The following is a 12,363-nucleotide window of genomic DNA, read 5'->3' as shown; positions in this document are numbered from 1 at the left end:
TTTGTTGATGTATAAGAATCCAACTGATTTTTGTATGTTGACTTTGTATTGTGCCACTTTGCTGAACCTCTCTATTACTTCCAGAAGTTTTTTGCTGAGTCTCTTGGGCTTTCTATGTACAGGATCATATCATCCACTTATAGAGATAGCTTTATTTCCTCTCTGCCAATTTGGATGCCTTTTATTTCTCTTTCTTGCCGTATTACCTTGGCTAGGACTTCCAATACAATGTTAAATAGGAGTGATGATAGAGGGCATCCTTGTCTGGTACCCGTTTGTAAGGGGAATGCTTTGAATCTTTCACCGTTAATAATAATGTTGGCCATTGGCTTTGCATATATGCCCTTTGTTATGTTAAGGAATTGCCCTTCTATATGTATTTTGCTTAGAATTCTGAACAGGAATGGGTGTTGGATTTAATCAAATGCCTTTTCTGCATCAATTGATATGATCATATGGTTCTTTTCTTTGTTTTGTTTATGTGGTGGATTACATTGATTGTTTCTCTGGTGTTGAACCATCCTTGCATACCAGGTATGAATTCCACCTGGTCAGGATATATTGTTTTTTTGATGTGTTGTTGGATTCTGTTGGCTAGAATTTTGTTGAAGAGTTTTGCATCTCTGTTCATGAGGGATATTGGTCTATAGTTTTCCTTTTTAGTGGTATCTTTTCCTGGTTTGGGTATTAACATTATCCTTCCTTCATAAAATAAATTTGGGAGTATTCCATCTTTTTCTACATTCTGGAATAGCTTGAGTAGTGTAGGTGTCAACTCTTCCCTGAATGTTTGGTAAAATTCAGTGATGCCATCAGGGCCAGGACTTTTTCTTGTGGGAAGTTTCTTTTTTTTTTTTTTTCAATGACCTATTCAATTTCTTCCTTTGTTATGGGTCTGTTCAAGTAATCCATCTCTGAGTGGGATAGTTTAGGTAGGTTTTGTGATTCTGGAAACTGGTCCATCTCTTCTAGGTTTTCAAATCTGTTGGAGTACAGTTTTCCATAATAGTCTGTCAGTATCTTTTTTATTTCAGTTGGTTCTGTTGTGATGACACCCTTTCCATTTACTATTCTAGTAATTTGCATCTTCTCTTAATTTTCTTTTGTTAGATTTGCCAATGGTTTGTCGATGTTGTTAATCTTTTCAAAGAACCAATTTCTTCTTTTGTTGATTTTCTCTATTGTTTTTTGTTTTCTGTTTCATTTATTTCTGCTCTGATCTCTATTATTTCCTTAATTCTAGGTGGCATACTGCCTAAGGCATTTCACTGCTAACCAGAAGGCTGGTGGTTCAAACCCACCAGCCACTCCTCAGAAGGAAAGTTGGGCAGTCTACTTCTGTAGTGATACCACCTCAGAAACCCAAGGATGAGTCGCTATGAGTTGGATCTGACTCCATGGCAGTGTTTGGTTGGTTTGGTTGATTAGATACTGTAGGGTTCTTTTGTTGGTCTTTTTCTAATTGGTGGAGTTGTTGAGTTAGAGTGTTGATTTTGTTTCGTTCCTCTTTTATGATGTATGCATTTATTGTATTAACTAATCTCTGAGAACTGCTTTCGTTGTGTCACATAGGTTTTGGTAAAATATACCTTCATTCTCATTTGTTTTTAGGATTTTTTTTTATTTCTTCTATTACCCAGTAATTTTTGGGCAGTGTATTGTTCAACTTCCATGTGTGATGTTTTTTCCTTGATCTTCCTATTATTAATTTCTAATTTTATAGCATTGTGGTCTGAGAAGATGCTTGTAGTATTTCAATGTTTTTTTTTTTTTCTTCAATTTATTGAGGCTTGTTTTATGTCCTAACATATGATCTATTCTGGAGAAGGATCCATGTGCACTGGAGAGAATGTGAATTATGCTTTTGTTGGGTGGAGTGCTCTGTATAAGTCTATGAGGTCAAGTTAGTTGATTGTGTTGTTGAGTTCTTCTGTATCTTTATTGATTTTTTTCTAGTTGATACGTCCCTCCTTGAAAGTGGTGTGTTAAAGTCTCCTACTATTATTGTAGAGTTATCTATTTTCCCTTTCAATTCAATTAATATTTTCTTCACATATTTTGAAGCAATTTCATTGAGTATATAGATTTTTATTATTGTAATGTCTTTTTAGTCAATTGATTCTTTCACCTTCATATAGTGACCTTCTTTGTCTCTTATGTTGTTTTTCACTTAAAGTCTATTTTATCAGAAATTAATATTGCCTCTCCTGCTCTTTTTTAGTTACCATTTGCTTAGTATATTTTTTCCACCCCTTAACTCTTAATTTGTTTTTATCTTTGTGTCTCAGGTGGGTCTCTGGTAGGCAGCATATCGATGGGTCTTCTTTTCTTTTCCAGTCTGCCTCTCTCTTTCTCTTGATTGTGCATTTAGTCCATTCACATTGAGTATAATTAGTGATAGGTATGCCCTGATTGCTGTCATCCTATTATGTTTTTTTATTGTGTTGTTGGAGTTTCCTTGGTCCATATACTTTATTGTGCTGAGTTCATTTTGTTGTCAAATGTTTCCTCTCCTTTCTTCTTTATTGTTGGTTTTGTGCCTTCTAAACCCATATGTTTTCCTTTCTTCTGAGTTTGCTTAGGGGGACTGTTAAATTTCTCTGTGGTTACCTTGGAGTGAATTCTTGTGTCTATATTTTTGGAACAGTCTATTCTTATGAAGACATTGTCCTGTTTTCCTCTCCATTTGGAAGTTTTGTACCTAGAACTTTTATTCCCTCTATTTGGTAAGTTGTTGTTGTCATGTGCAGATTGACTTCCTTGTTTTGTAGTGTATAATGTTTTATGGTCTTATTTTGAATGTCTATTTCTGATTTGGTTTTAGTGTTGATGTCATGTGTCCTGATTTTGTTGTTCTCTGTTGTGGGTTCTCTATTGGAAGGGCTTCCTTAAGCATTTCTTGTAGGGTTGGTCTGGTTTTCACAAAATCCCTTAATTTCTGTTTGTCTGAGAATGTCTGGATTCTGCCCCCATATTTGATTAACAATTTGGCTGGATATATGATTCTTGGTTGGAAGTTCTTTTCCTTGAGTGTTTTATTGTGCCATTCTATTGCCTTCTTGCCTGCATGGTTTCTGCTGAGTAATCAGAACTCAGCCTAACTGTTTGATTGTTATAAGTAATATTTCTTTTGTCCCAGGCAGCTTCCAAGATTCTTTCTTTGTCTTTGGTTTTGGAGAGTTTGATTATGATATGCCTTGGTGTTTTTCTCTTGGGATCTATTATGTATGGCACTCTTTGAGCTTCTTGGACAAATATCTTTTCTTACTTCATGATATGAGGGAAATTTTCTGTTAGTAAGTCTTCCACAATTTTCTAAGTGTTTTTTGTTTTGCCTCTTCTTGTTCTGGAATTCCAATGAGGTGTATGTTGTTTCTTTTCATGTTGTCCCATATAAATCTTAGGTTCTCTTCATTTCTCTTAAATCTTTGTTCTGATTTTTCTTCATACAGGCTGGCATTAGGGATTTATTTTCTAGTTGGGAAATGTGTTCTCCAGCCAGTTCTAGCCTATCCTTTTGTGCTTCCACTGTGTTGTATAATTCTGTAATTTTGGTATTCATCTTCTGGATTTATAACTGCTGTTTTTGTATGAGTTCTGATTGTGTATTAATCTTGTTATTTTGTTCTTGGATGTTTTTCCTGAGTTCTTCCAGAGTATTGTCTGTGTTCTTCTTGATTCTGTTTGGGGTTTCCTTCAGTTCTTGTAGAGTTCTATAAGCATACCTTCTAAATTCCTTGTTGGATAATTCTATTGCCTCCTCTTCCTCCATGTTCAATGAGACTTTTGTTTGGAATTTTATTTCTATTGCCTTATCCTGTTTGTTTGTTTGATTTGAGCTTGTCTGTTGTTTCCTAGACATTTTGAAGTTGTCTTTAACTGTTATGTCTTGATTTGTTTTGTATTGATTTTATGATTTAATATTTTTGCAAAGGTGGAACTTGTGTATTTTATTTTTTTGGTTATTAATTCAGGGTTGCTGGTTTGCTCTACAGTTTTCTTTGTGATGAGGGAATCACTATGTGGAATGTGGATGCAGGTCTCTGTTTGTCATGAGAGGGTTTTAGGATTCGAACCAGTAGGTGGTGTGGTGGCTTAATGTGGTTTTTTTTTTTTTTTATTGGATGAGGCAGGGGAGAGGCAGTTAAAGGAGGAAGCAAAGAGGGAAAAAAAAAAAGGAAAAAAAAAAAAAAACGCTCTAAGGTGCCAGTAGCCAGTCCTAAGACATTTAGTAGGCTGCTAATGATGACAGTATACTGTTACAGGCCCACAGCTCAAGTTCAGGCAAAGATCCCAAAGGTTAGGGGGCTTCTACTTTCCACCAGATTCAGACAGCCACAAACCCCTGTACTCCAAGCCCCTCCATGCCAAAAATGTTGTCCCAGGGTCTACCCATTTATGATGAGCTTCCCCTCTGCTCCCAATTCAGCAGCACCCGGAGTCAGAGGCGTCTCTGTTCCCTCCCTGTGATCCCAAGTTTACTGATAAAAGCAGGTGCTGAAGGAAAATTCATGGAGTGGCCACAGGTCCTCCAGGGCATTCTCTCCACTGCCCTAGAGAGCCCTCTGATGCCCTATCTTGCCAGCTGATAGGCACTCCTCAGGGCAGGTTCTCCTATTTTTTTATTATTTCTGGCTGGTTACACTACCTCTCCCTCTTTTCTACTGCTAGTCCCCTGAGTTTGGCATTCTCTGACTTAATGAGTTGCTCAGAGCACCAGAATCCCCACTTCAAAATGCTGCACCTAGTTTTTCAGGCACTAAGATGCTAGAGGGAACTAATGTGTGGACTACAGGTAATCTTCCCATCTAAGAATTTAATTTTTAGAAGGTCCCAGTCATCTACTTTATCTTCTGCTGTTAGTGCCTTTTGGGTTATGCTTGATAGTCTATTTATGCCATAAATTAGGGCCCCTAAGTTTGCTCCTATTTTTTCTTTGATTAACTTTGTATTTTTAGCTTTTAAGTTTAAGTCTTTGACCCATCTGGAGTTAGTTTTTGTGTATAGTATGAGTTATGGATCTTGTTTCATTTTTCTGCAAATGGATACACTGTTTTGCCAGCACTATTTAGTAAAGTGATAATCTCTTCCCCATTGAATAGATGGTCTTTTGTCAAAGATCAGCTGACCATAGGTGGATGGATCTATATCTGGGTTCTTGACTCTGTTCCACTGGTCTGTGTGTCTGTCATTGTCCCAATACTGGGCTGTTTTGAGTACTGTGGCTGTAGAGTAGGTTTTGAGATCAGGGAATATACAGTCTTTTTCTTTCAAGGAAACCTTGCTCCATGTGAAAATTGTGTATACCATCTCCTAGTCCATCATAAAACATTAAGGTTTATGTGATGTTTGTTGCTAAGACTCTTCTAAGAGCCATTTAGGACTGGAAGAAAACTTAAGGATGACATAGCTCAACTCTCTCACTTTATAGATGAGAAAACTAAGTTTGAATTGTCCCATTTGACTCTGCCTTTGAGTTGGCCACATCTTGTATGGCAAAATAATTAAAAAAAAAAAAAAAAAAAGAAGACAGCATTACAAAGGTAATAAAAACATTGTGAAGGAAAAGGAAATGTGGATGATAGAAAAAGATGAACATCCTTCCTCTGACAAATGGATAAGTGGAACAGAGGTTATGTCAGGTCAACCAGAAACAAACAAACAAAATAACATTAAGGACCATTTCTTCTACATTTTCAACAGCTTCCAGTTTGAGTCAAGTAACTATCACAGTGGGAGTGGGACAGTGTTATTTCCTTGAAAAAAAGAAAGGAAAGAATTGATCAACAGGGAGCCTGCCTCACTCCAAGTGCTCCTCTCTATATTTCCCCACCCTAACATAACCTTTCTACTGGCAGAGAAAGGTGGGAATGCTATTTCCCATTCCTTAGCTTCAATATATGTGTATATTAACAAAACCTTCCCTTGGGGCCAAAACTTAGGTTCTCCAAGCTATAGACAAATTACTGATTGCCATGGATTTGTAACATACTAAATATTCTGACTTGGGAGCATGTTTACATATAGCTGCACATTGAGTCTTCTCGGATAACTGGTCCTTGGATATCTACCCATTGATGTCAATGTTTAGAAATTCATGATATTTTATCCAAACTGAAAGTTGATCACCTTTAGGATATCTCTGCTACAACCCTCACACATCATTCCTTTTTCTATTCTATCAACAAATCCCTATGTTAACCTACTCTAAGAAGTATAGTAGAGAGGTGAAATTGCAGGAATAATGTTGTTGTTGTTATAAGCCATCAAGTCAGACCCAACTCATAGCAACCCCTCCTTGGATTTCTGAGGCAGTATGACTATGAAAGTAGATTGCCCAACCTTCCTTCTGAGGAGTTGTTGGTGGATTTGAACCACCAGCCTTCTGGTTAGTAGCCATGTGCCTTAGGCACTATGCTACCAAAGCTCCTAGCACCCTACATTTTTGGTGACCTTAACACATTTCAGAGAACTTCTAAATATAAGCTTTTATTTTATCCTCACAATAACAATAATCCTTTGAGGTAGTTACACTGGTGTTATTTTCCATTTCACAGGGGAAAAAAAGTGCTTTCATACAGCTAATAAGCAGAGAATTTGGGAAGGAGGACAGAATCATAGAATTGAAAGGTGCCTATACAGTTTTTCAATTTGAAAATAAAATAACTGAGATCTAGAGAGTTTAAGTCTAGGGTTAAGATGAGATCTCCAATGGCTAATACGCAGGCTGTAGCTTTTGTCACTGTAGTACTCTCCTTTTCAGCAATCCATACAGATTCATTAGAGCGGGTGATGATAACCATCAACTGATGTCAGGCAGCACATTTTAATTTGCTCCTCAATACTTGTCTTTTACCTATCTGGCAATTTTCCCTCCTCTCCCCTTCCTTCCCTGGTAACCATCAAAGAATGTTTTCTTCCATATGTAAACCTTTCCTTCATTTTTTACAATAGTGGACTAATACAGTATTTAATATCTAAATATTCAGACTCCAGATCATTTGAGAAATAACATAAAGTGATTCTTTAGGCTGAAAGTTTACTGATCTAAGTGACCCGGCACTATTAAAGTGAGGTGATAAAAAAATGTTTCCTCTATTCTTAGTGCTCCTACTCCTCCCTCAGTGCTCATTAATATCCACTTTTATTCTGTGCTTTTATTATCATGTTTTCCTTTGTCTATTAGCACTCACTGAACATCCTTTTCCCACCAGAGAAGCACCCTTCTTCAAGCTCCATGAGTATTCCTCTTTCTTCTCCTTGATTCTGTAATGCTGTTTATCTTCCATTTCTGATACTCTGTTACCATAGAAATAATGCTTTATGAGGAGCTTCCTCAATCATGAACTTCTAAAAAAGACCTTAAGAGGGTTGCATATTTTTCCAAGGGACATTTTGGGGTCAAGGAAGGGGTAGACCATCATACAAGCTAAAGGACCTCTTCTTCTCAGCAGCCTTGGATTTTTAACACGTAAAATTTACAGCAAGAGAATAAATATGAATCTCCTACAACAGAGACTCTCCCAATCTTCCCCTTTCAACTTGCTTTTTATTCTGAAAGCGACAAACTAGTACCTCTTTAATACTGGCTGAGAATCTCTGAACTTTATCATTGCACCTGTCTCCCATCACTCTCCTATCTTTCTTTGTCTATAATAGTCTTCACTCTTTTCCTTTTCTCTGCTCTGAGACCCTCTTTTTCATATCACTTGATCTTTTTCTGTGTGCTATTCTATCTGCAGTATAACAATAGCATAAACTAAAAGAAACAAACAAAAAAAATTTCCCAATGTTCTGTGTCCTGATTTCCTTCAAGGACCACATGAATAACTACTTTTCTGCAGAAACTCAGACTTAAGTTGACCCCCCACCCCCAATTTTCTCAGCAGCTACACTATTTATATATTTATTTTGTGGAACACTCATTTAACATCTCTCAAATGTGGCCTCATATTATTATGTATCTTTTGATGTCTCTGTCCTGTTTCTGCAACAAGATTATAAATTTCTCCTTGGAAGGCAGAAACATATGTCCTCAGCATCCGTGAAGGTATCCTATGCAGAGGCTGTTATGATCCCAATAAATGTTTAGTAATGATGCATACCTTTGGATTTGATTAAGTTTCTCTGGCTAGATAGAGCTCTCTTATTTTATGGTTGATTCGTAGTGTGAATGAATCTGTTTCAGTTTTGAAGCCCTAGGAGGGCAGGAGTGGCTTAAATCTATTTCAGTTTTGAAGCCCTAGGAGGGCAGGAGTGTAATGAACCTAACAATGCCCGATAGTATAAATATTTTGCCTGGAAACAACATTCCTACTTACTTTCTCCTTTTGATGTATAAAATTAATCATTCAGACAAGAACTTCAATTAAAAATATTATAAATCCTGAATAGTTGAACAAAAAGGAGCTCTGGTGGTGCAGTGGTTAAGCTCGCAGCTGCTAACTGAAAGGTTGGCACTTTGAACCCACCAGCTGCTTCATGGGAGGAAGATGCAGCAGTCTGCTTCTGTAAAAAAGTATAGCCTTGGAAACCTTATGGGACAGTTCTACTCTGTCTTATAGGGTTGCTATGAGGGGTCGTTATGAGTCGGGTCTGACTTGATGGCACATAACAACAACAACATGAGTTGCAATTAACTCAACAGCAACAGGTATTTTATAGTTGAGTCATTTCAGTACTGGCAGAATTATACTTTCCCTTCATATACCCGCTGCTATCAAGTTGATTCTGACACATAGTGCCTCCCATAGTCTCTTGTGATGCTAACAACGTTGTTGTTGTTGTTGTTGTTATGTGCCATCGAGTCAGACCCGACTCATAGCGACCCCTCCTTGGGTTTCCAAGGCAGTATCATTACGGAAGTAGATTGCCCTTGAAAATGTGTAATGATGATGATAAAATACTTTACTAAACTCACAAATGTGTATTTTCATATAGCTATATATTATGGTGTCATACATATTGCAAAATATATTTTTACCATTCTTGGTTTTCTTTGTGTAACATCTTATCTCTCTCTTGTCACAAGATTTCTATAATCATGTGAAGCTGTAGCTTAATAATGCTCAATACTGTTATCTTCAAATAAAAAGGATAACAACATTTGCATAATACATATAGCAATTATAACTAAAGCTTTCAGAAACCATTACTTATATCACTTAATTTACTACAACAAACCTATAAGGTGGGTATTACAATATTATTATGATATAGTACATGATACCATAAAATTTGAAATGAATTGTGATTATAATAAAAATTGTAATGGAACCTAGTATTGCTTGAAACTAATTTTTCCACATTTTCCAATTGTCAGATATAAGAACAGCACTAGGTAATATATCACTAACTAGTATCATATTTATACAAGATTTTAAATACCACAAAGAAATTGTATTAGTTACAATCTCTCCAAAGCATGTCTTCTAAAGCAGTTTATTAGATTTGGTTAAATTTATGTCTGATAAATGCATTCTGCTCAATGAGAATCTGATGCAATTATTTTTAAAAGACTTGAAATGAATGCTCAAGGATTATTGATCAGAATCACATCAACTAATGGTTTAATCAACAGGTCACCTACAAAAAGCAATGCGAATTCAATTGATATACTGCTGTGCTTACACTGCAAAATGATTTATTTCTTGCCCAGACATAATTATAAAACTGTAAGAGATGTTCAATCATACATTGGACTTTTCTAAGAATTTCCTTAGAACTTTTTTTTTTCAACATTAATTGAAATGTTCTAGAGAATAACCTACATGGAACCAAATTGAGTCTAGCCATGGTGCCTTTAAAACAAAGAGGCCTAATCTTGTTAGTATATATACCATAAATTACTGGCTCTGGGGACCTACAGTTACATTTTCATATGCTACAATCCATTTAGTAAATTTCCTTTGCCAATTCACTTAATAGCAGGAGGGCAGTCTCAAAAATTAATTGTTTAACAGGTCTAAAACATTAACAATTTATACCATTATACTATTATCTTCATTTTATTGGAGAAAACCCTTTGCAATTTTATGGCTCTTTGATTAATGCAGTATTTCTTTTTTAATGCAGGTAAATGGTTTAATTATGGAATCATCTTTCTCGTCTTGATTTTGGATCTTAATATGTGGAAGAACCAGATATTTTATAAACCTCATGAATATGGGCAATATATTGGCCCAGGGCAGAAGATTTATACAGTGAAAGACTCAGAAAGTTTAAAGGATTTGAACAGAACCAAGCTGTCTTGGGAATGGAGGTCCAATCACACTAACCCTGAGACTAATAAAACATATGCTGAGGGAGACCTTTTCTTACACAGCAGGTACATAGGGGCTAGCCTTGATGTCAAGTGTCTGGCCTTTGTTCCAAGCTTGATAGCTTTTGTGTGGTTTGGATTCTTCATCTGGTTCTTTGGACGATTTTTGAAAAATGAGCAAGGCATGGAGAATCAAGACAAAACTTACACTCGCATGAAAAGAAAATCCCCATCAGAACATAGCAAAGACATGGGAATCACTAGAGAAAACACCCAGGTCTCAGTGGAGGACCCGTTGAATGACCATGACCCTCCTTTGGTTTGCATCAGGTCTGATTTCAATGAGATTGTCTACAAGTCTTCCCACCTAACATCTGAAAACTTGAGCTCACACTTGAATGAATCCACCAGCACAACAGAGGCTGATCCAGACCCAACTAAAAGTACACTTACGAACTAGATTCACTTATTTGGAGATAGCACAAAAAGCAACCTTGAGTGTAACTTTAAAAAGTTAGTCTTTCCTTTTGTAAATGTAAGGTTTACGTAGTATTAGGTAAAGAAATATAAACAATGCCACAACGGTGCTCAACATGCTTTTTCTAGGACTCATTGTTTTCTATTTGTATTGTAATACACGTGCCTACTGTATATCTAACAGTCCTCTAGAAATTGCTTTTCACAATTGCACAAGCTATTTACTGACTTTACAGCATAGTAGAAGATTAGATGATTACCTGTATATCTGATGTTCAACCATAGTGGTGCCTTGAGACATTAAACCATTTTTAACTGTATCAGAAATGAAGTGTGGAATAGTTCTCTAACCTACTTCACATGTTTTGTTTTCTTTTGTTTTTTGTATACTATTACTTTGAGCTACACTTGATGTCAGAGCAGGAAACAGATACAGCCAAGATGTGACTTAAGAGGTATCTTTCAGTTTCTTATTCAGCCATGGAATTGGTGACTTTGACAGATGGACTGCAGAGAAGCATGATGATTACCTTATAATTTTTATTGGCTGTCTGCCAAATACAAATACAGATGCAAAATCCCATAATAGGAGAATGATAATCCAGCATGGGTCAGTACTTGTGAAATGTGACTTTTTCCAATCAGTAATTGCAATTAAGTGATAATACCTAATTAGGTTTTCCTAATTAAAGATAAATTGCTACTTGATTAAAAATCCTGCCCTTCACCTTTGGGAACAAAGGTTAAGAGGCACAGTTGGGTGAACTCTCAAATTTATTGGCATTTACACAAAGCCCTACAAAGAACAGGAACTGGAGCTTTAATCATGTGAAGGCTGCACAGCCCACTGTCTATAATATTTGTACATCTTTCTGTAAATATGATTCTGGACAATGAAAATGAAAAACATAGGCCAACCCTGAGTGAACGCCTCTAAAAATCATGCAGTGGAATCTCGTGAGGTAAAAAAAGATATGCATGGAAGAATTCTGTTTAGTGGCTTGTTACATGTGTACATTTTTGTTGTTTTTTTTTTTAAAGAATTAAACATCACACATTAATAAATGAGAATTATCTATCAGTGATTATATGGTGCAGTTTTTTGTTCATATTAGAAGGAATCAGTCATATCTTAGTTTAAGAACAGTCCATGTAAATTGGGTTTTTAAGCTTGATGCCATGTAAGAAATTGAACAGTCCCAAATTGCTTTTAATTTCATTCTATATACTGTGGTTATATGTACCATGGGGGCAGGGGCAGGGAGGAAGGGAGAATCACTTTGAAGGAAAAATTATTTTAGTGACATATATGGATATGTCTGTTTTGTCTTTATGATTTTTTAAAATCTCTCGTTTTGATCTACCTGGTTTTAAGCTTGCAGCATGCTGAATTTAGCATGCATAATATAACTATGCATTTATCTGTCACTTGAGAGCCAGCTTTAATAAACATCTTTCTACAACTGTTTATTAAGCATTTGGAACCATGTCCCTGCTGTTTCCTTTACCTTTAATAGACATGCCTGGTGCTACTTAGAATCATAAATATCAGTGACACTCAAAGTACAGCAGCCAAACTCATTATAGTGTTCCACTGACCATACCATCCAAAGAACACTTCCACT

General features: G+C 36.2%; 1 protein-coding gene across 1 annotated transcript in view; it reads left to right on the top strand.

Annotated features, from left to right (window-relative positions):
* The window catches only part of TMEM117 (transmembrane protein 117), a 753,498-nt gene extending 742,777 nt beyond the window's left edge, over positions 1-10,721 (top strand). The window contains 1 exon segment of the mRNA XM_007937920.1: positions 10,075-10,721. Within this exon segment, the coding sequence (XP_007936111.1) occupies positions 10,075-10,721 (647 nt within the window).
* The last annotated feature ends 1,642 nt before the right edge of the window (positions 10,722-12,363 follow it).

This window comes from Orycteropus afer, unplaced genomic scaffold (genome assembly GCF_000298275.1).
Source record: "Orycteropus afer afer isolate SDZICR_OR568_19922 unplaced genomic scaffold, OryAfe1.0 scaffold00045, whole genome shotgun sequence".
In the NCBI taxonomy this organism is placed as follows: Eukaryota; Metazoa; Chordata; class Mammalia; order Tubulidentata; family Orycteropodidae; genus Orycteropus; species Orycteropus afer.
This window is presented reverse-complemented; position numbering and strand designations above follow the sequence as displayed.